This window comes from Canis aureus, chromosome 12 (assembly GCF_053574225.1).
Source record: "Canis aureus isolate CA01 chromosome 12, VMU_Caureus_v.1.0, whole genome shotgun sequence".
NCBI classification, from domain to species: Eukaryota; Metazoa; Chordata; class Mammalia; order Carnivora; family Canidae; genus Canis; species Canis aureus.
Window position 1 is genome coordinate 33,858,626 of NC_135622.1, and position 22,033 is coordinate 33,880,658.

The 22,033-nt window shown below is 36.1% G+C and overlaps 1 protein-coding gene across 2 annotated transcripts in view; it reads left to right on the forward strand.

Moving 5' to 3' along the window:
* Nucleotides 1-22,033, forward strand: part of SOS1 (SOS Ras/Rac guanine nucleotide exchange factor 1) — a 139,937-nt gene that overhangs the window by 110,991 nt on the left and 6,913 nt on the right. For both annotated transcript variants that reach the window (XM_077843519.1, XM_077843520.1), the window contains exons 11-20: nucleotides 182-263; nucleotides 1,054-1,176; nucleotides 1,425-1,528; nucleotides 2,471-2,693; nucleotides 3,817-3,936; nucleotides 9,482-9,644; nucleotides 10,148-10,265; nucleotides 16,352-16,524; nucleotides 16,722-16,838; nucleotides 18,088-18,352. In XM_077843519.1, the coding sequence (XP_077699645.1) occupies nucleotides 182-263; nucleotides 1,054-1,176; nucleotides 1,425-1,528; nucleotides 2,471-2,693; nucleotides 3,817-3,936; nucleotides 9,482-9,644; nucleotides 10,148-10,265; nucleotides 16,352-16,524; nucleotides 16,722-16,838; nucleotides 18,088-18,352 (1,488 nt within the window). The remainder of the gene's footprint in view (nucleotides 1-181; nucleotides 264-1,053; nucleotides 1,177-1,424; nucleotides 1,529-2,470; nucleotides 2,694-3,816; nucleotides 3,937-9,481; nucleotides 9,645-10,147; nucleotides 10,266-16,351; nucleotides 16,525-16,721; nucleotides 16,839-18,087; nucleotides 18,353-22,033) is intronic.

The window sequence follows — 22,033 nt, forward strand, 5'->3', positions numbered from 1 at the left end:
TTTGCCACTGATTTTAGTAAGGGCTTAGGCTAGCAATTTGTTATAAAGTCCAAAGCATTCTATGTGGTCAGAACATTTTGGGAATTTTAAAATTGTTCATTGTCTTTTGAAAATGTTGATAATAGCTTTAATCATTCTGAATCAAAGATTTTAATAAGATAATTTTCCTTTTTCTTCTTAGATCCCAATTTTGTTCGGACATTTCTTACAACATACAGATCCTTTTGTAAACCTCAAGAACTACTGAGTCTTATAATAGAAAGGTCTGTTAATGTAAAATATTTAAATTCTTTTTTTTTTAAAGAGATTGAGCTAAAAGATCCTACATGTTTCTCAGAAATAAATTATATGAGCTTTAAATTATAGTTCATGAGTACTTTTTTAAGAACTAACATCTCTTAGATGACCATTTATATTATAATAATCTTTTAGTTTTGATCATTGAAATACAAAAATGAGCATTCTTTTTTACATGGAAACCCAGTATGGGAAATTTCAAATTTATGGAATTAGTCAAGTTAAAGAACTGTATAAAAATGTATAATTTAGGCTCTGGAAACTTAAATTTTGATGATTTAGATGTTCTAAACAGAATTTTTCAAATATATCACATGTTGAAGAAAATGGAGCTTATCAGTGAACAAATACCATAATCAAGAAAAGTGTTTCAGCCACCCAAGGAACAGTCAACTTTTTAAGCATTACCCTTAAAAAGTATTATGTTAGCTGATTTAGAGTGATTACACAAGCCAAAAATGAACAGCAGTCCCATAACTTTATAATCACATTTATTTTTAGACTCTGCATGTATTCTTTATTATGTTTCTCATTTTTTTAATATTGGCAAATATTAATTTATTTTTTAAAAATTAAAGTAAGATCTTTAAACCTTTATAGAAGCCTTACTTGTTTTCACTGATAATGTATGTATGTCTGTAGTTAATTTTCACATTGCTCTCTTTATTGTGCTGACTAGTGAAAAGGTTTGTAGTTTTCAGTTTGTATAATTTGATATTATTGGTATTTTCATTAGTTTGTTCTGTTTTATGTTAGGTTTGAAATTCCAGAGCCTGAGCCAACAGAAGCTGATCGCATAGCTATAGAGAATGGAGATCAGCCCTTGAGTGCAGAACTAAAAAGGTTTAGAAAAGAATACATACAGCCTGTACAACTGCGGTAAGCAGTAATGAAATAACTGAAGTAGTGAAGTCTGTCTTGAGCTTTGGTTTCAGAATTGAAGTAAATAAGGATCTTTCCAAGCAGGAGGAGGTAACAAGTAAAATGAGGGAAGCAAAAGTGTAAGCCACTGATAAAATTATTTAATTTGGAAAGAATTACTCTTTTAATTTACACAATTCATCATGATAAACATTTATGTCTGAGTTCCCATGTAATTCAGTTATTCTTCTGTGTTAATGCCATAGAGTATTAAATGTATGTCGGCATTGGGTAGAGCACCACTTCTATGATTTTGAAAGAGATGCAGATCTTTTGCAGCGAATGGAAGAATTTATTGGAACAGTGAGAGGTATGGTGTTTTGTTTTGTTTTTTAAGTGCCTAGTTTTACATGTAAAAGTACCACTATGGTGACTATCAACTGATGTCATTATTGTTCAGTGTTGTTAAAAGTTGTTTATAATAGTGGCAGCATAAGCACTTGAAAAAGTTGAAAATTTTCATCAAACGTTTTGATTCACAAATTCCTCAATAGTCACCCTGTTGACCTGGTGTATTTTCATTTAGTAAATCAACTTACTGATTATTTTTGAACTGGCTAAAAAAAAGTCTCAATTTATGCTATTTTTCCACTTATCTGAAGGTCTGTGTACCAGAAGACAATTAGGAACTGGTGTGTCATCATATCCCCTCGAGTTTCAAAGATTCTATGATTGTGTAGGTCTAAGAATGTCCTAGACAAACTTGTTTCTAATTTCCATAGTGCACTCTAAATGAGAATCAGAAAATAAAGAGTTAAATGAGAGTACTTTCATGCATAGTACAAAACAGAGTCACATCAGAAACTCTAACATGAAGGAATCAAGCCCCTGGCACTGTTTGGTGTATAAAATGCAATGTTAATTAGGTTAACAGTGAATGTGTATAGTTTATTCTTATAAATCTCATGTCTTTTTTATGGAGGATTATAAAATAACATTTTGAACTGAAGTTTGGAAGAGTGGAGGTGAGAAATCTCTATGAATGAGTTACTTTCTAATTTTATTTAGAAAGGACGTGGAAGAATGTATACGAGACTGTTAATGGTGGTTAGCCATGGGAAGGAGCATGAGATTAGGATAGGGAACAGGGAAATGGTAAAGGGGAACTTCCTTTTTTTAAATTTTGATCATTGAACTTTGTAATAGCAAAGATATATTTAAGTATCACCTGTCTAATTTTAAAATATTTTAAAAGAATAAAATAATTGAGTGAAAAGTATTTAAATGTCATTTAAAATATAATGTATTTCAGGTAAAGCAATGAAAAAATGGGTTGAATCCATCACTAAAATAATCCAAAGGAAAAAAATTGCAAGAGACAATGGACCAGGTCATAATATTACATTTCAGAGTTCACCTCCCACAGTCGAGTGGCATATAAGCAGGCCTGGGCACATAGAGACTTTTGACCTGCTCACCTTACACCCAATAGAAATTGCTCGACAACTCACTTTACTTGAATCAGATCTGTATCGGTATGTAATTTGACATTCAAGCTGAAAAATCATTTCAAAGGAGTTAATTTTTTTTAATGAAATACTGGTTTCTGCCTTATAGGAATGTTAAAAGACATAAATGAGCTAGTGCCTGAAGTGTGTAGTAGTAAAGCCTTGATGGATAGACAGCCTCCCCTTCTTTCTCTCCCTGATTCCCCTGTTCTGCCTGGATTTACAGGTTGTGTCTGTTGTCACTCCCGCTGGTAAAGCTAAGTGCAGATCCTGGCTTTACCAATCACCGGCTTGGTATCCTTGGGCAACTTGAGCCTTCTTGTGTCCCTGAGCTTCCTCAAGATTAAAATGGGGCTAATGACAGTACCTATTCCTGGGGCCATTGTTAGATTGGAAATAGTCAGTATATAAAGTGCTTAGCACATTGCCCAGCACAAAGTAACTTACATTCAGTAAGTTAGCTGCTGCCCTTGTAGTTGTGAACTTAAGTTATGGCCAGTCATAGCTTCTTTTAGTTTTTCTGCATTAATGTAACTACTGTCTCAGTGTATTTCTCATTTTAAATGGGGACTATTTAGAATTTAGAATAACAAACTATTTTTTAATAACTACATGAATAAAAGGAACTTAATTTATAGATCTCTGTCTGCTCCAAAAATCATCACTTTCCCAAAAACCTAATGTATTAGAATCTACTTTATTTATTTCGCAGGAGCTTTCTGTGGTATGTTCCCCTGCCTCCTTTAGGGGAAGAAAAAAGATTTATGAATTACAGTGGTTACTATATCCTCAGTGAACTGATTATTATAACAGATACCATTATTTAAAAGAACTATCCCAAATTACACTGTCACCCTAATTCATTAAATAGTATTTGTAAGTGCTGGGAAAGATGTTATGAAAAATCCCAATGTTGCCCAAAGCAGAATGCTACTATAAAGTGATGATATAAGTATATAGATACACACATAGAAATAGAAAAATACCCATAATTGTAAGATTTTGTTATGCCTTGTTTTCATAAACCTTTCTGTTGGTGTTCAAAGAAGTTTTATGTGGGTGTTTGATTTTATTTACCTCATTTACTTAATAAAGCAGCGTGCTAGAGGCAAAGGTATCATGTAGAATTATTGTGTCTTGATGATTTTAGAGCTGTACAGCCATCAGAATTAGTTGGAAGTGTGTGGACAAAAGAAGACAAAGAAATTAATTCTCCCAATCTTCTAAAAATGATCCGGCACACCACTAATCTCACTCTGTGGTTTGAGAAGTAAGTAGTGCTGCCATCATACGCTTCATAGCAGCCCGCTCTTAGAACCTGAAATGCAGTTCTGCTTTTGTATGCCTCATGTCCTTTTTTATTCCTCTATTCCTGCTTTGTTTTGCACGGAGAATAGTTTTCTAACGTATTTTTTCCTCTTTTTTTTTTAATGTATTTTTATTTCATTTAATGGTTTCTTGAGGATGGGTTTAGTGGATGCTTTATCTTCTCAGAATCAGCTGCAGACTTGTGCTAGCTTGATTCCAGGGTACATAGAGGTGTTCCTCCTAGGTAGCCCTATTCTGTCTTCCTTTTTTGTGGTATTATTGTACTATGTGTTACATATAATAATGAGGCAACTCTGATAATAATACATTATAACAATTGTTGCTTTACCGTTTGTGGCCCACCTCCTCTATGTAGTTATTGGCAATGTATTATATATAGATGCCTTTTAAGTCCAACGATACATTACATACATATTATTTTATACAGTTTGCTTTTTAAATCAGTTCACAGAAGCAATGAGAAAAAATATGCATTTGTGTCATCTTATGTAATCACTTAATTACTGTCACTAGCACTCTGTTTTTGTGGATTCGTGTTACCATCTGGGGTTCCTTGCTTTCACCCTGAAGAACTTTCTTTAGTAGTCTTCCTCTGCTGGGTTTGCTAGCAACAGATTCTCTCAGCTTTTGTTTATCTGGGGAAGTCTTTATTTTGCCTTCATTTTTGAACGATAGCTCTATCTTCAAGTTAATTATTTCTTCTGCCAGTTCAAATGTACTTTTGAGCCTCTTTAGTAAGTTTTTTAACTATTGTATTTTTTAATTTTAGAGTTTCCATTTGGTTCTTTTTATTACTGCTGTGTCTTTTTTTTTTTTTTTTTTTTACTGCTGTGTCTTTTATGATATTCTGTGCTGCACTCTGTCATCCTATCTTCCTGTACTTTTTAAATCCCGCTTTCTTTCCATTAGTTCTGTAAACATATTCGTAATGGCTACTTTGAAATCATTTTCTGTTAAATCTGACATCTGGTCCTTCTCACAGGCAATTACTATTCCCTGCTTTTTACCTCATGAATGGGTCATCCAGTAATTCCCCCTTATCCATGGAGAATACATTCCAGGGCCCCCAATGGATGCTTGAAAGCATGGATAGTACTGAACCCTATATATACTATGTCTTGTTTCTATACATACATACCTATGATAAAGTTTAATTTATAAATTAAGCACAGTAAAAGATTAACAATAATAACTAATAACATAGAACAGTTATAACAGTATACTACAATAAAAGTATGTGAACGTGATCTCTCTCTCAAAATATCTTCCTGTACTACAGTCACCCTTCTTGTGATGATGTGAGGTGATAAAATGCCTATGTGATGAGATTAAGTGGTGTGAATGCTCACGTAATGTGACATAGCCTTAGGATACTAATGACCTGCTGATACTTCAAAAGGAGGATCATCTGTAGGATGTGGTTGGCTATGGGTAACTGAGACTGGGGAAAATAAAACTGCAGATGAGTGGGGACTGCTGTACTTTCTTGTTGCTTTGCATGCCTCCTCGTTTTTTGTTGGAAACTTGACATTTTAGATAATACATTAAAGCAACTTACGGGTAGTTCCTTCCCCTGACCCCCAGAGCTTGTTACTGTTATTGCTTATTTAGTGAATAACTAACTAGATTTATTGTAGTGAAGCCTATCCCCCCTGCTCCCTCCATACTGAGACTTGAAGCTGAGAAGTTCCTCTTCTGAGAGGTATAGATTTGGGTATGTCCATCGTCATCCTAAGAAGGTGGCAGTATAGGTAGGGATTTCTTGGCCACACTCAGTTGTTAAACTCCACTAATTGGTAACTGATTACTCTACTGTTTCAACAACTTCCCAGGCACATGGGTCAGCCTTCAGCTCAGGTCATGATCTTGGGGTCCTGGGATCAAGCCCCTGGTGGGCTCCCTGCTCAGTGGGGAGTCTGCTTCCCCCTCTCCCTCTGTCCCTCCCTTCTGCTCATGCGCTCTTGGACTCTCTATCCCAAATAAATTAATAAAATCTTGTAAAAAACCTACAAAACCATTTCCCTAGTGGTATAAATTAATCTGCAAACTAATCCAATCAAATTGAGACTGCTCTTAAGGAGTAGTTTCTTAGGTCTCTGATATTTGTTCTGACCCCAGGAAGACCCCTTTTTAGCTCTTTTTCCCTGGTTCTGTCCTGCAAACTAGTCAACCGACATTGTAGGCAGTTAGATCCATGAATCTTCCTATCGCCTTCACCACAACCTTCCTTCATTGTTCTCAAGATAAACTTCCTCACAGTTGGTTGCAAATGACAAGAGTAAGTAGGAACTGTTTGAGCCTGCCCTCCTGAGCTCAGGATGATGGCAAGCTTCTCTGAAACATTCCTGCTCTAGGAGCCAAATGCATAGTTGGGGGTGGTATGTGAGATCCTCCTGGCATGGAACCACTGCCTCAGGAACCAGGGAGAGTCTGTCTTCTCAGCATTCTCAGTATTTCATGGGTTCAACATAGGTGAGAACCTATGTTCCGTGTAGGAGTTAGGTAGAAGAAGGGAGTCCCCACTTCTCAGCTGCACTCAGCAGGGATTTAGCCTCAGTGACCAGGCAGCTGGGGACTGCATGAGAAATGCTAAAGTCCTGTTCCTCCAGAGAAGAAAGCCCTCAATCTGGGAGCTAGGTGGACAGGGAGACCTGCATTCTTGGCTGCAGCTCACTGGAGTAGACTCTTCCCCTCCACCACCAGAGGTTCTTTGGGAGGAAGGAGGGAGGAGGCTTGGTTCCAATGCCATAAACTCTACAAAAATTCAGTAAGAGAGGCAAGATTTTCCTAAATAGATGTTTCTTCATTTGCCATTTGCTCTTAGGGCTATTTCCAGAGATTTTAAATGTTGAGGAAGGGGGGGTAGATTTATATTATATTTATATTTTTACTTATATGTATAATTTTCACCAGTTTCAATGAGGAGTGGGAAAGCAGAGCTGCTTACACTGCCACATCAGCAATCCAGAATCTCAATGCAATTTTATAGTTGGGGCCACAGAGTAGCATTTTATACACTGGCCATTTTTTTCTGAGTAAATACAAAGTGATTAATTGACTAATATGACTGAAACTTTAGCTAAAATGTGGATAAAGGCTTGAAAGCAATTTCTAAAGAGAAATTAGCATTCCAAGTTACTTATTTTATGTTATTATTTCTTAGCCTCTAAAAAGTAAGACTTTAGGGGCACCTTGGTGGCTCAGTTGTTTGTGTCCAACTCTTGATTTTTGTCTCAGGTCATGATCTCAGGGTTGTAAGATCGAGCCCCACATTGGGCTCTGTGCTCAACGGGGAGTCTGCTTGAGATTCTTCTCTCTCTCTCCCTCTCCCTTTCCCCCTCTCCCATTGTTCTCTTCCTCTTTTTTTTTTCTGTCAAATAAAATAAATTTTTTTTTAATAAAATAAATTTTTTTAAAAAGTAAAACTTTATAATTTGCCATCTAAATGTTGCTTCCTGATTGCTTCATTATCAAGTTAAATAATTGTACTTAAACATGCAGAAGACCTTTTCTATCATAATGATTAAAATGTATGTCTATAAAGAGGAAACATAACCAATAAGACAGACCATTTTCATTTCTATCCTATTTTTTAATAGATGACTGAAAGGCCATTTCCTGCACTTTTTCCTTTTTCTTATTTTTTTAAATTGTTGTAAGAACACCTAACATGAGACGTACCCTCTTAACAGTTTTTTTAAATGTGTAATACAGTATTTTTAATTTTGAGGCATAATGTACAGTGGATTTCTAGAATTCATCTTGTGTAACTGAAATTTTATACATGCTTGTTGACAACTCCCTATTAATCCCCTTCCCCTAGCTCCTGGCAATCACCCTTTATGCTTTTATAATTTTGACTTATTTTAGATGCTTCATATGTGTAGAATCATGCAGTGTTTGTCTTTCTGTGATTGGCTTATTTATTAGAATAGCATCTTCAGGATTCATCAATATGGTCACATATTGCAGGATTTTCTTCTTTTTAAGGCTGAATAATATTCCATCATGTGTATATACCACATTTTCTTTATCTGTTCAACCATAGATGGGCATTTGAATTATTTCTACATCATGGCTATTGTGAACAAACACTGCAACAAACATAGAGTGCTAATATCGCTGAGACCCTGACTTCAATACTTTTGAATAAATAACCAAAAGTGGAACTGATGGATGATCATATGGTAGTTCTATTTTTAATTTTTGAGGAACCTCCGTACTATTTTCCATAGTAGCTATACCAGTTTGCATTCCCCCCACCAACAGTAAACAAGGGTCCCAATTTTGGCTTTTTCAATGTGAGAGATTCTTGTTTGTTTGCTATGGTGGTTCTCAGCCATGGATGTACATTAGAATTGGAGTCACCTATGGATAAATCACCCCAGACTTACCTGGTTTTTACAAAAACTCCACAGGTGATCTCAGTCTGTGTACCTAGGTAATATCAACTGAAATAGTTAAATAAAAGCTGTAAATATACTTGTACTTTTTTAAATGTCCAGCTAACTAGTTAGCCATTATATGACATATTTGTAGAGATCTAGCTAATGCTCTAAACATGTAAACATGTTATGTTTAATTTGATAGCAAGGCGAATTTATTTTGATAGTTTTACAATAGTTTTTTTCTTAGTGACCGTTTACCCTCATTGGCAAATAATGTAACTTTCACCTTTATATTTTTAAGAAAATTTTTAAATCTTTATTTATATTTTTTTTCCATTTATATATACTGGGTTTTTTCTTAGATTACACGTTGTTTAATATTACATTATTAAAAACCAAGTTTAAAATGCCTTTTTCTTTCCTGGTGATTAGTAAATTAAAAAATTCTCTCAAATATTAGTAAGTGCTTACTGAGGAGTTTTCTTTTTGAGCATAGTATGCTTCCTTTTAACTATGTCCTGGAATTTATGTACCTTCCAAAGATTCTTGATTTTTAAATATAAAGTGCTTTTGACTTTTTTTCTTCCTTAGTAATTTAAGAAATTTTATTCTTAATTATGGTAAAATACTTTCATTGACTTTTTAACATTTCAATGCTTTTCTAAAGAGCTGCTCCTAGAAATGTAGCTAATTATTTCTGTATACCAAAGAAAGAAACATTAATCACTGCAATCTTGGAGTTAGACGAATAGGAGACACGGAATTCTTGAGTTCCAGAATAAATTCCCCTAGAATACCCACATCCCAAAGACCAGCATACATTCAACAAGATGTTAAGCTCATCAATTAATCCTAATAGAATAGGAAAAAGCTGGACTGTTTGGCTGTGTCAGTGTGAAAAACTAAAGAGCGCCATGCCCAACTGAAGGCACTGCCTTATCTGGTCTTCTGCTGTTCACCTGTCACTCTGAATATAGATTCTCTCTATAACTATAACCATCTGCCCCACCCTACATTATTTTATTTACTAAATTCCTTAAGTTATAGCTTTGTTGGGAAAACTACAAATTTAATTCATTTTTTGTCTTTGATTCCCAGATGTATTGTAGAAACTGAAAACTTAGAAGAAAGAGTAGCTGTGGTGAGTCGAATAATTGAGATTCTACAAGTCTTTCAAGAGCTGAACAACTTCAATGGTGTTCTTGAGGTTGTCAGTGCTATGAACTCATCACCTGTTTACAGACTAGACCACACATTTGAGGTAGGTTTGTGTAGGTATTTCTTAAATGAAGAATCAGGATTTTAACAATCATAGTCTTTAATTTTTAAGTGCCTCATCTGTCTTTTCAGTAACAGTTTAAAAGATGGAATTGTCTAAGTTTTGTATTGAGTTGGTTGTGCTTTTTAAATTAGGGATTCTCATTAAAATGCATTCACAGGTCCTAGGCTAGGTTTGAAGAAGAAAAACCTTTCAGGATTTAATTTATATGTAATGTACAATTAAGTGCTCTCGTAATTGTGTAAGGAATTGCAAGATAAATTAGATTTCTCTCTCTCTATCTCTCTCACACACACACACACACACACACACACCTCAAGTTTGTTCTAGGATCCACAAAGATAGTGTGTTTGAAACAATTATTATCATTCTTAGAATCAAACTGATACTGTTGTATTTGGCTTTATTTTTAGCCCAGCATTTTGGGACAAACCTGTGATTCCTTTTATAAACTTATGCTCCCAAAATTTCTTTTTTTTTTGTAGCAAATACCAAGTCGCCAAAAGAAAATTTTAGAAGAAGCTCATGAATTAAGTGAAGATCACTATAAGAAATATTTGGCAAAACTCAGGTCTATTAATCCACCATGTGTGCCTTTCTTTGGTGAGCATTTCTTGAATTTTTATTGTTTCTGGATATAACAAGACATTTATTTCATTAAATGACTGAATGTACGTACGTGTCATATGCCAGCAGAAAATACTTATTTAATAAATAATTAGCATGTGAATCACCATAGAATTTTACTCTATTAGGACTTTTGAAAAGGGAAAAATGTTCTTGCTTAGCAAATTAAAATTATAGGTTTACTAATACTGAACTTTCCTATTTACTAATATTAAACCTTATTTATTCACAGTAAATTGATCTTTTAAGTGTACAAATGAATTCTATTTAGGATTTTTTATCCATCTACATGAATGAGATTGGTCTGTGATTCTTCTTTGTGTTGTATCTGTCAGCTTTTGTTATTATTATATTTACTTTGTAACAAGAGTTCAGTAGCTTTCCATCTTACTCTATTCTGGAATATCATGAAATGATTTAGCATTTAAACTTTGAAACAGGCCAACAGAAAAAGTGTATCTAGGCCTGGAATCTTTTATACGATACAGTTCTTTAGTAACATTTTCATTCCTTCCTTAATTTTTTTTCTATTTCTGTTTTCTGCTACACAATTGTCTTATTATTTTATTTTATATATTTTTTAAAGATTTTATTTATCCATTCATGAGAGACACAGAGAGAGAGAAAGAGGCAGAGACACAGGCAGAGGGAGAAGCAGGCTCCATGCAGGAAGCCCAACGTGGGACTCCATCGCGGGTCCCCAAGATCAGGCCCTGGGCTGAAGGCAGCGCTAAACCACTGAGCCCCCCGGGCTGCCCTTGTCTCATTATTTTAAAAATATCAGTAGTCAGTTTTATGTATCTAAATTGTTCCTATTTGCAATATATCTTTCCCATTTCTATTTTTACTTTGCTTTTTACTTCAAAAAGATAAAACTGAAATGTAATTACTCTCTTCTTTTGTTTTTTATATCATGTATTACTTTTTATCATTAGAATTTTTTTTTTTTTCCTGAGAACTTTTTGCCCCCTACACTCTTGGTAAAACTATTGGTTAATTTATTTTCTCTTTCTGGCAAAACATTTTCTTTTTAATTACAAAAGTACAGATTCAAGGGTACCTGGCTGGCTCAATCAGGTAAGCATCTGCCTTTCACTCAGGTCGTGATCTCAGGGCCCTGGGATTGAGCCATGTCTGGCCTCCCTGCTCAGTGGGGAGTCTGCTTCTCCCTCTGCCCCTCCCCCAGGTCATGTGCACACATGCACACTCACTCTCTCCCTCTCTCTCCCCCCCTTTCAAATAAATCAATAAAATCTTTTTTTAAAAAAGTACAGATTCATCAGATTTAATTTTCAAAATGAAATATATCTTACATAAGATCTTGTAAGTTAGAAATGTTATACCTATCTGGGCACTACAGAAGATGCACAGACCTTCCACAGTTCCTAGAGGAAAGAATGTAAAGACAATTTTGATAAGGAGTTAAAAACAATTTTAAAACAATTTAGAAAAAGAAGAAGCAGATGCATTAAAATCTGTGTATTTCAAGTGTGGTGACTGTGGTGCTAGTTCATACAAGGGAGCCTTGGAAGAACCTGGGTAGGCCTGATATTCCTTTCATTCCATCTGTCAACAAATTCTTGAGTACCTATGAAGTATCAGGGACTATGCCAGGTGCATAGAAAAAGTAAAAAATACACAGTACCTGCCTGTGCTCCCTGAGCTTATGGTTGTACTACTTGTGATATCCTACAGCTTCTACACCTCCTACACCTCACAGAGGTGAACCAAAACTTCAGGGCCTATTCACCCAGCTGTCTGTTTGGTCCCTGCTACCCTATCACCCTGATTGGTGAGCAGTTAGTCACACAGACTGCACTCTCTAAACTATTCTCCATCAGACATATGAGCTAACATAACTGATCTTCCTAATGCATTGTTAAGTGAAAAAAAAAAAAAACAGTTTCAGACCTGTATTTAGAGTATGGTTTCTTTGTTTTGATGTTGGCGATGTGATTTGGTGAGTGAACACAAAAGTGTAGCTAGTTTGATAGGTACAGACAAGTCACCTGCCAGCTTTCCTACCTACCTCTGCTTATCTCTCTGGTTATTGAGCTTTGCTGTTTCAAGGTCAGTTCTGCTGCTCTAAGATGATCTTTGCTGTTCCCCAGTTCCTGGGGTTAGCCACACAGCCTTTCATGGTTCTGACCAGAGGGTAGAACCAGGTGTTATTGCTGCTTCCTAATTCTGTATCGTCTATATGGTGGCTTGTAGAAATTCCTTCCAGATTCTTATCCTTAACTCTGGGGACTAGTTTTTTTGGATTTTTTTTTTTTCTCCTCTATGGGAGGGTCAGAGGTAGCATCTGACACTTTCACTCCCTCTGTCATCTTACCAGAATTCTCATTCATGTCTTTTGCTGGTGCTGCACCATTTACAGAATAAGGCAACTTCTCCTTCTGAGGCTTTCCCAGACTGTGGATCTATATCCCAGTTTTTCTCCACATACCAAAGTGTTCTACTTTTTATAAATGGGTATATGGGGATCCCTGGGTGGCGCAGCGGTTTGGCGCCTGCCTTTGACCCAGGGCGCGATCCTGGAGACCCGGGATCGAATCCCACATCGGGCTCCCGGTGCATGGAGCCTGCTTCTGTCTCTGCCTGTGTCTCTGCCTCTCTCTCTCTCTCTCTCTCTGTGACTATCATAAGTAAATAAAAATTAAAAAAATAAAAAAATAAAAAAAATAAATGGGTATATGTAGGCAAACATTTCCTCTAAGGTAAAAGGATATAGACTGTTCCTTTAGCCAAGTCTCACCTCCCTGCACAAACATCCAAGCCTGTAGCTTTGGCTTTGTTCTTTCCTTTCATACAGCTCTAATTTTGTGTCCTCCTCCTGCTGCTTCTCAGTCTGCTTCATTTCCACTCTTGTATCCTGCCATTTTAGGATTAACTGTAAGTCTCTTGCATCCTGAGCCATTCTTCAAATGCTTTCTCTTCTATTCTGAAATAATGTGCTTTTTATTCATTCAGAGATATTGTTGAATGCCTCTACCTGCCACGCTGGGTGTCAAGAATCAAGAGACAAATAAAACATAGTCTTATTCTCAATAAGCTCTCTTGAAAGAGCAGAAAAATAAATTATAGTACCATGTAGTAAATGTAATACTGCATCACAGAAATGTATATATTGAAGTATGTGCAAAGTGCTACATAGGAACCTAGAACCCTGAGCAGCCAGTTTTTCCTACAAAGATTGGGAAAGGCATCAGCAACAATGTAAACCTTACCCCTCTTCATTATTTATGTCATAATGCTCTGCTTTCCTTCTCCCCAGACAGCCATCACCAGAGCAGGGTATGTAAAATGATCTATTGAAAAAAATTAACCTTTACCCGTAGATGATATTCAGGTCTATATATCCATTTGTACTACATTTTTTACTCAGAAACTACATATACATATACATATACATATATATATGTCTATGTATTTTTTTAAGAGAGAGAGAGAGAATCCGTGCTTAAACACTTTTTACTGATGGTAGTGTGTGATCAACAAAATTTGAATACATCTTTAATCATTTGCTCTTCTTTTAACTAGCCATTAATATGTCATAACATAATTTCCAGATTCTATCCAGAACTCTCCCAAAATGCTACGTGTAAGCATTTTCACAACTTTGTTCAAGTATATGCTGAACACATACAACGTCCCATAGTTTATTATCCTCTGTGTTCCCAGTGGCAGTCATTATACCCCTACCCGTTCAGTCAGGCACAAATCTGAGAGTCTTCTTTTCCACCTTGCTCCCTCTGCCCAGACCAATTACTCAGTTGTTGTAGAGTCTACCCCTTAAATATGTATGCACTTCACTCTATCACTGGAGACCCTAAGATAGCCCTCATTAGCTCACCAGGACTACATTTACTCTGCTAATTGCTCATCCTGCTTCTAATCTTAACTCCTAACCCATCTGGTTTCGTAGTACAGCCAGAGTAAACCTTCTAGAATGCAAAGATGCCAATAATCTCCTATGAATAAAAATTAAGGTCTTTTAAAAAAGGCTCCTCATGATTCCAATCCAGGTGCTGCTACCCACAAACTCTTGGGCCATCAATGTGGGACCAATGTAGAAGGTTGATTCCAGCTGCCCCTTAAATATGTTTACCATATGAATATGTTTGTCAGACTGAACATTGAGCTATGTACATCATGCAATGTAGTGTAGTGGAGGATATAACTGGCTGCAAGTAAAAGAGCCAAGTAACAGGCAGATGTAGAAAATAAAAAGCCTGTGCATATTAGAACACATGGTAAATCTGTCTTATGAATATGAATGTATAATCAAGAGTAGCCTAGGTGCTAAGAAACAGCCAACTAATACACTTAAAAACCAGATACTTTTTAGAACCAAACAGGCATTGGTATCTGTCATTTTGCATTATTGCTGACTTGTTCACGGAGTTTGAGTCATTTAATCTTTTCAGGAGTGTGGCCAAATATTCAGGTATTTGAAAGTGTGCCTCTGCTACAAAAGCCTTTAGAACCACTACACTATGATTAGAACAAAAGTGCCTGTTATTTTGTCCATTCTGCTCCTTCCGTGATGCACAACCTGCAGTGATAGGGGATTAGAACTAGTAATCCCTTGCCTATGTCTGTCCTCCTATCCTCCACTCTTCCTCCACCCACACACCAAACCCCTCTGGTCTAGCCATACACACAGCATGCTATCTCCGACTATGCCTTCCAGGCTTCGTCACAAACCAGTGCCTTCGTACACATTGCTGCTTTGCTTAGGATGCCCCTCTCTTACTCATTAAACTTTGCTTCATTTTTTGAGATTTATTGTCAACATCACTTCATCTGTGATGCTTTTTCTATTCCCACCAGCCCAAGGCAGACAGGCACATCTCTGTGCTCTCATAGCATCTTACGCATTACTACTGATATAGTACTTACCAAACTGTACTGTAGCCCACATTCAAAGCTCTGAACTCCTTGAGATCAGGGACTGTGTGTCTTGTTCATCTTTGTACTGCAGCACCTAATGCAGTGCTGGGCATGCAGCAGAGACTCAGTACTTGTATGCTGGGTGAATGAACTCAGATATTCATACACACTCTTTTCTTTCCCCAATGTCACAGTCAGTACTTTAGGGGGAGAGGCAGAAGCTTAAAAGAATAAGGCAAGACTGGCAAATCAGCATCAACAATCACAACCATCGCTAATTAAGTATTTGCTGTTGTCAGGCCCTATTCTAAGTCTATATGTAAATTTACTCCCTTATTTCTCAAAGCAACCCTGCTGTCCTCATTTTACAGATGAAAAAACCAAGGCACAGAGAAGCTAAGCAACTTGCACAAGACCACACAAGCAGAAAGCTGCAGAGTTGGCTCCAGAACATTTATGCTAGAACAGAAAGGAATTAAGGTGCTCCCCGCCCCAGAGGGCCATATAAAGAATGTGCAAGTGCCTGGATTGGGTTCCTTCTCCTCCTCCAGTGCACAACCTACAGTGATGGGGAAACAGGAGCTCAATTATGAGACTGCCACTCATCCTAGAAGTACTGAAGACCAGAACAGACATAAATTATATGCAATACTGTGTTTGATAAGTTTGCAGGTCCTTCTACATTCCCACAACTAGGCCTATCCAAACAGTATTACCTCTGAATTACAAAAGCCAAACAAGCTTTGAATAAGCAGAAAATATGATCCTTTGAATTTAATGTTTTCCCCTTTGGCCAGAAATATGTGTTGTTATGTGGTGGGTTATGCTCAAAGTTCCTTTAACAAAACAGGGACTTGTGTCAAATACCACATGGTTTTGGAGGTATGGAAAATTGGTTATCCTCCTGATAGAGCTCTTAAAATTTGTTAAACTTGGTTTCCCTTTTTCTGCGTATTTATAAAATTTAAGTGTCACAGAAGAATTTGACATTTATAAAAATATTTCTCTTGATATTTAGCTAGTTTTTCATAGAATGGAAATCTGTGCTTTAAATCTGTGGTTATGGTGATTGAGATGGTAGTGTGATATGCTGACAATTACTGACAAAGAAAAAGAACTAACTGGTTCCTTTCTTATCCTTGAAATAATTTAATTATATCTTCCAGGAATTTATCTAACTAATATCTTGAAAACAGAAGAAGGCAACCCTGAGGTCCTAAAAAGGCATGGAAAAGAGCTTATAAACTTTAGCAAAAGGAGGAAAGTAGCAGAAATAACAGGAGAGATCCAGCAGTACCAAAATCAGCCTTATTGTTTACGAGTAGAATCAGATATCAAAGTAAGTTGAATTCTTTGAGGATATGTCTTTCTAATAAAGTTTATAAACCAGCTGATGAAAGTTGGTTTATTTCATACACGTGATAAAGGAAAATAAAGTTAAAAATAACTCAAATTTTCATATGTTAAATGTTTTCATGAATTTCAAATGCATTTAAAATATTTAATATTAATAATTATTTCTTGCATTTATTTTAGAGGTTTTTTGAAAATTTGAATCCAATGGGAAATAGCATGGAAAAAGAATTTACAGATTATCTTTTCAACAAATCCCTAGAGATAGAACCACGAAACCCTAAGCCTCTGCCAAGATTTGTAAGCATTCACATATTTATATTTCTTTCATATTTATAGATTTTTTTGCAGTTATCTATATCTGGTTATATCATCACTACCATATGTGTTATACAGATTAGTTTCCATGAGGTCATTCAGGGATGAAGTGTACCTGTGATGGATAGAAGTAATGAATAAATGCTTAATAAGTATGCTCAGGAATATCCCATTTGGTTGGAAATAAGTGAGCATTACTATTAATATGAATAAATCCTGATAGATGAAGAAATTGGGCAAATATGTAAGTTGTTTTTGTAAAAAGAAATGTTATTTGAGATGTATTCTTAAAGGCAGGAAATTTGATTAAGTTATACTAATTCACTTAAGCATACTCATTTATGACTTTTCTAAAGTAACAACTTATGAAAACTTTTAACTACGAATCATTAGCCATAAAAATAACAAGTTTGGTTAAAGATACTTTTTGGGGGAAAGTAAAGTTTCCATTGTTTTTTATTACTTGTCAATGCCTGGCTAGTTTTACGTAGTGTCATCACCTCACTGGTCTGAATATAATCTGTCTTGTTCCTTCTTAAAAAAATAAAAAATCAAGAAGTAAATAAAAGTGGCTTCCTTAGTAACCAAGGTAAATTTCAAAGTATCTGTGAACTAAAGCTTATGCAATTACCTCGCAAGAAAATTTCTTAAGGCCTAAAACCTTTTTTTAAAAGATTCATTAAAAACAGCAAATTAGAAGTAGCTATATAGTCTTGCTTCAAAGAGCTTTGCTAATAGCACTCTGTAAGAAAATCATAAAACTAGCATACACACACAGATGAAAACTGAAGCAATTTAATGCATTTGTAAATAGCTCAAACAATTCCAACATCACAGTATTACAGCATCATAAGGTATTATAGTTCATAATCATGATCCTGGCTTTTCCAGCAAGGTTAAATTAGTTCAACAAGGTCTGTTTAAAAAGCCAGGGAAATCTACAGCATATCTGAGAAAGATTCCCATTCAAAAATATCAAGATAACAAATATCGTAGTATTTTTAGGACTAAGACTCCGCTATTTAAAGAAATCCATTGCCTACTATTTTAGGTAGCCAAGGCTTTATGGAAACGGGATGTTAATATAACTTGGACACTTTGATTTTAATCATTTGTTTAGTAGTGATTTGTGGTTTTCGAAGATATTAGTTGAGTTTTACCAGGCATACAAAAAAACCTTCCTTTCTGTTATGGTATTATAAATAATGTGTTTCTTTTGATACGTCTACAGCCAAAAAAATATAGCTATCCCCTAAAATCTCCTGGTGTTCGTCCATCAAACCCAAGACCAGGTACCATGAGACATCCTACACCTCTGCAGCAGGAGCCAAGGAAGATTAGTTATAGTAGAATCCCTGAAAGTGAAACAGAAAGTACAGCATCTGCACCAAATTCTCCAAGAACACCGTTAACACCTCCTCCTGCTTCTGGTGCTTCTAGTACCACAGATGTTTGCAGCGTTTTTGATTCCGACCATTCGAGCCCTTTTCACTCAAGTAGGTGCTAAAATTTTAAGTGCTTTAAAGTAATTGTTAGTATGATATGTGCTTGAGGTAAAAAAATATATATAACTTTTTTATTTTTTGTAAATTTGTAGACAAATACCGTTTCAAAATATATCATTATAAAAATATAAAGCAAATTCTAAACTCCAGCAACCTACAATTTTTTTAAAACCTGTTTGAATAGCCCTCTTTAAATTTGTTATACTTTACCAGAAGGCCTAGTGATAAAATTGGTAATTTAAACTTGATTTGAGCGTTTGTTTTCAGTTGGTGAATTCAAAACGCCTTCCTTGTATCTAGAGGAAACAAAGATAACTCCTAAAATCTGCAAGGATTGTCAATCCACTGCTTTAAATGCTGCCTCCAAAATTATTATATTTGAATACCACTCAGTACATCATTCCCTTTTCACCAAACTCTATAGGTTTCAATTTTTGCAGCAAGTATCAAATTTAATCTCCTATTTAACCCTTTCTCAGTCTACACCATCTGGCAGATGCTGTATAGCACCCGCTAATACACTGCCTGTGCTTTCAAGCCCAGCTGTACAGATCTCACAGACTGCATACTACTGCTCATTCCTTTCTGATTTCTAGATCAGTGCTGTCTAGTAGAAATATAGCGTGAGCCACGTAGGTACGTTAAATGTTCTATAGCCACACTTACGAAAGCAAAAAGAATAAGGTGAAATTGATTTTAATATATTTTATTTAACTCAGTGTGTGTAAAATATTATCATTGCAACATGAATTCAAGATAAAAATTTATTGAGCTATTTTACATTCTCTTTTTGTTCTAAATTGTCAAAATCCAGTATGCATTTTACACTTAGAGCACACCTCAACTCAGACTAGCCACATTCACATGCTTAATCCACATGTGCCTAGTGGCTTCCAAACAGTAGAGCTCAGCTCTAGCCCTTTGAAGAGGCTACCTTTTATATGAGGGTCACCTTGCTTCCTCTAATTTTCTAATTAGAAATTAGAATTTCTAATTCCATGTGGAGCTTTAAAGCTCTAAGAATGCATGAACTCTTTCCATTTGTTCAGAATTAAAACTTGAATCCCATCAGCTTTACCCCTCTCACAAACACTTCCACATGCTCTTCCCATTGGCTATCTCAGATCAATGTACAGACCAATTCCTAGTATCAGACAGAACAAAATCCAGTCCTGAGAAGACAGCATGTCGTTATTATGGGGGAGGAGGTCAAGGAGCCAGGTGACCTAGGAGTTAGGAATCTGGTTGAGGATCTCAGTCTGCTAGTGAGCTTCTCTGATTTTTAGATAAAAGACATTTTCTGTGCCTTCTGGAAATCCAGCTAGATTTTTGAGGTTTCTTCCAACTCAGAGAACCTAACTTTTTAAATAAAAATTGACTTAAAATTATTCTTCAGAGGTGTATTATTTTGAGATTTGGCCCAGAATCCTATCTATTTATTCATGTGTTGTACATACATTTGTAGATGCCCAGTAGTATCTCTTTTTACCACCTAAGGTGTGTTTGTTTTGAGAATTACTATATCTTGGCTTCATTTGGCTACTGGGGATTTTGGAGTCCCGTTATAAACCTACTAAAGCTATCAGATATCTTTGTAAGTTCAAATAAACATCAGGCAAAAAAAGAAAAAAAATCCCACTTATATTCCCCAATTCATAAACCCTCTAAAATTAAGTAATAAAACCAGCACTTTTTATTATACCCAACCCCAAATCATGATTTATTCTGACCTATTTAATTCTTTGCAGGGTTTTTTTTTCTTAGAGCAGATAGGTGTGGTCTATATTATGAAGATTCCCACATAAATAAATGATTGAAATCACATGAAAGTTATCAATTGCAAATTCTGCTTCTCTTAGTTTAAAAAGTAGCTAAAAATGGAAGAGGAGGGAAAAACAGGAGATAAGCACATTAACATTCCCTACTGGTGCTAGATCTTTAAAGCAGTTAAGTCATAGAGGGAAGAAGGAATCACTTGGGAATGCAGTGCTCTGTCCTACACAGCAGTGGAACAGTATTCAGCAGCTGGACAGGTGGAGGAACCACTGGTCCAGGAGTTAGGCTTTGTAAGCTGAGCTTGGAGGGTTTGCTCAATTTCGCTTTCTTTGTGATAAAACTTTTACGATTCTCTTTCCTCTGAGTAAAAACTGAAAATAACTTTTGAAATTAGAGAAGTCAGCATAATATAAAATCATCTGTGTGCTCAGTCCCTTACTTAAAACTTACCTGTGGGCCTCTGTGTAGTGAAGGTTCTCATGTGCTCATGACCCCAATTCTGCTTAACAGACCCACTAGTACTGTGGGGGTCACTGGAGCTCCCAGCTTGCCAAAAATGTTTCCACCACGGAGAGACTTCCTACGTCCTCAGGGCCTGTCAGGAAAGAGCTGCTGTGCCTACATTCTTAGCTCATCTGAACATATTCCACTTGATACATAGCAGCAAAAGTATCATTGCCTAAGTTTTTCAAAAGCCAAAGCTTGACTAGAATTTTTGATCAGTTATAGTAGTGCTTTTTTGCTTCTAGTTTTGTCTTTCAAAATAGTTTACTTTAAAACCATAGCTAATTAATCGGCCAGTATCTGTTACGTGTCTCACTCCTTCCCAAGCACTTACACATCACATCTCTTCTGGTAAAGCTCATAATCTTACTGAGAAAGGAAAAATAATCATAGTACGAAGCAAATCATAGTTAAATGCTTTAACCATTGTTAAATGCTATGATTCTCTTTGTACTATATTTATTTTTCAATCTCAGTAAGATTGCAAGCTTTACCAGAGAAGATACCTAAGGGCTCAGCAAAATGCTAAATGAGTGGTGAAGACACAGTGCTGTGGAAGTTTACACAAAGATGATCACAGAAGGGGCAAGAGTGGTCACGGAAAGCTTTGTGGTGAGGACAGAGAGGTAAGGAAACTGGCCACCCACCTAGTCAGCTTCCTACACTCTCCCACTCAAAGCCCTGCTCCACATCTTGGCCTGGCCAGCTCCACCTTTGAGGTGGTCATGACAGTCTCCATAACCAAGGGAGAGGTCACTCAGCTTGCTGCTTTGTTTCTGCTGCCATCCCAAGGTGGAGAGGAGGAGGAAAGTGTTCTAGGTGCCTTCCTGTTTGAAGATTGCCTGATCATAGAAGGCAGCCAGAGGTCCCACCGGTCTGTCTACTGCTGATGAACTTCAGCTCTAGGACTCAGGAGAAGAAACTTTAACCAGAAAAGATGTATTCCAAGCATTTCAAGCTGGAATGCAAGGCTTTTCTTCATAGAAGATTGTTGTAGGTCTCTGCCCTCCCCCCCCTCATGAATAAATAGATAAAAAATAAAAATCTTTAAAAAAAATAAAGTAAAAGCTTTCCAGGGGGATTATAATGTGTAGCCAAGATTGAGAACCACTGATCTTTTGTCTGGGATTTGTACTTAACAAATTAATACTACCTTTTTAATTAATTGGGTTTCACTATTAAGTCATTATCCATGAATTTGTTCGGTTCCTAGCTAGTATAGAATTTCTAGTATATATTTCTTGATTAGGGCACGAATAATTCTAAGAGGTTTTTTTTAGCATTTTACAGACAGTAAGACCAAGAAATTCATTTAAAATGACAAATCAGGGGCATCTGGGTGGCTCAGTGGTTGAGTGTCTGCCTTTGGCTCAGGGAAGCCAAAATAATCCT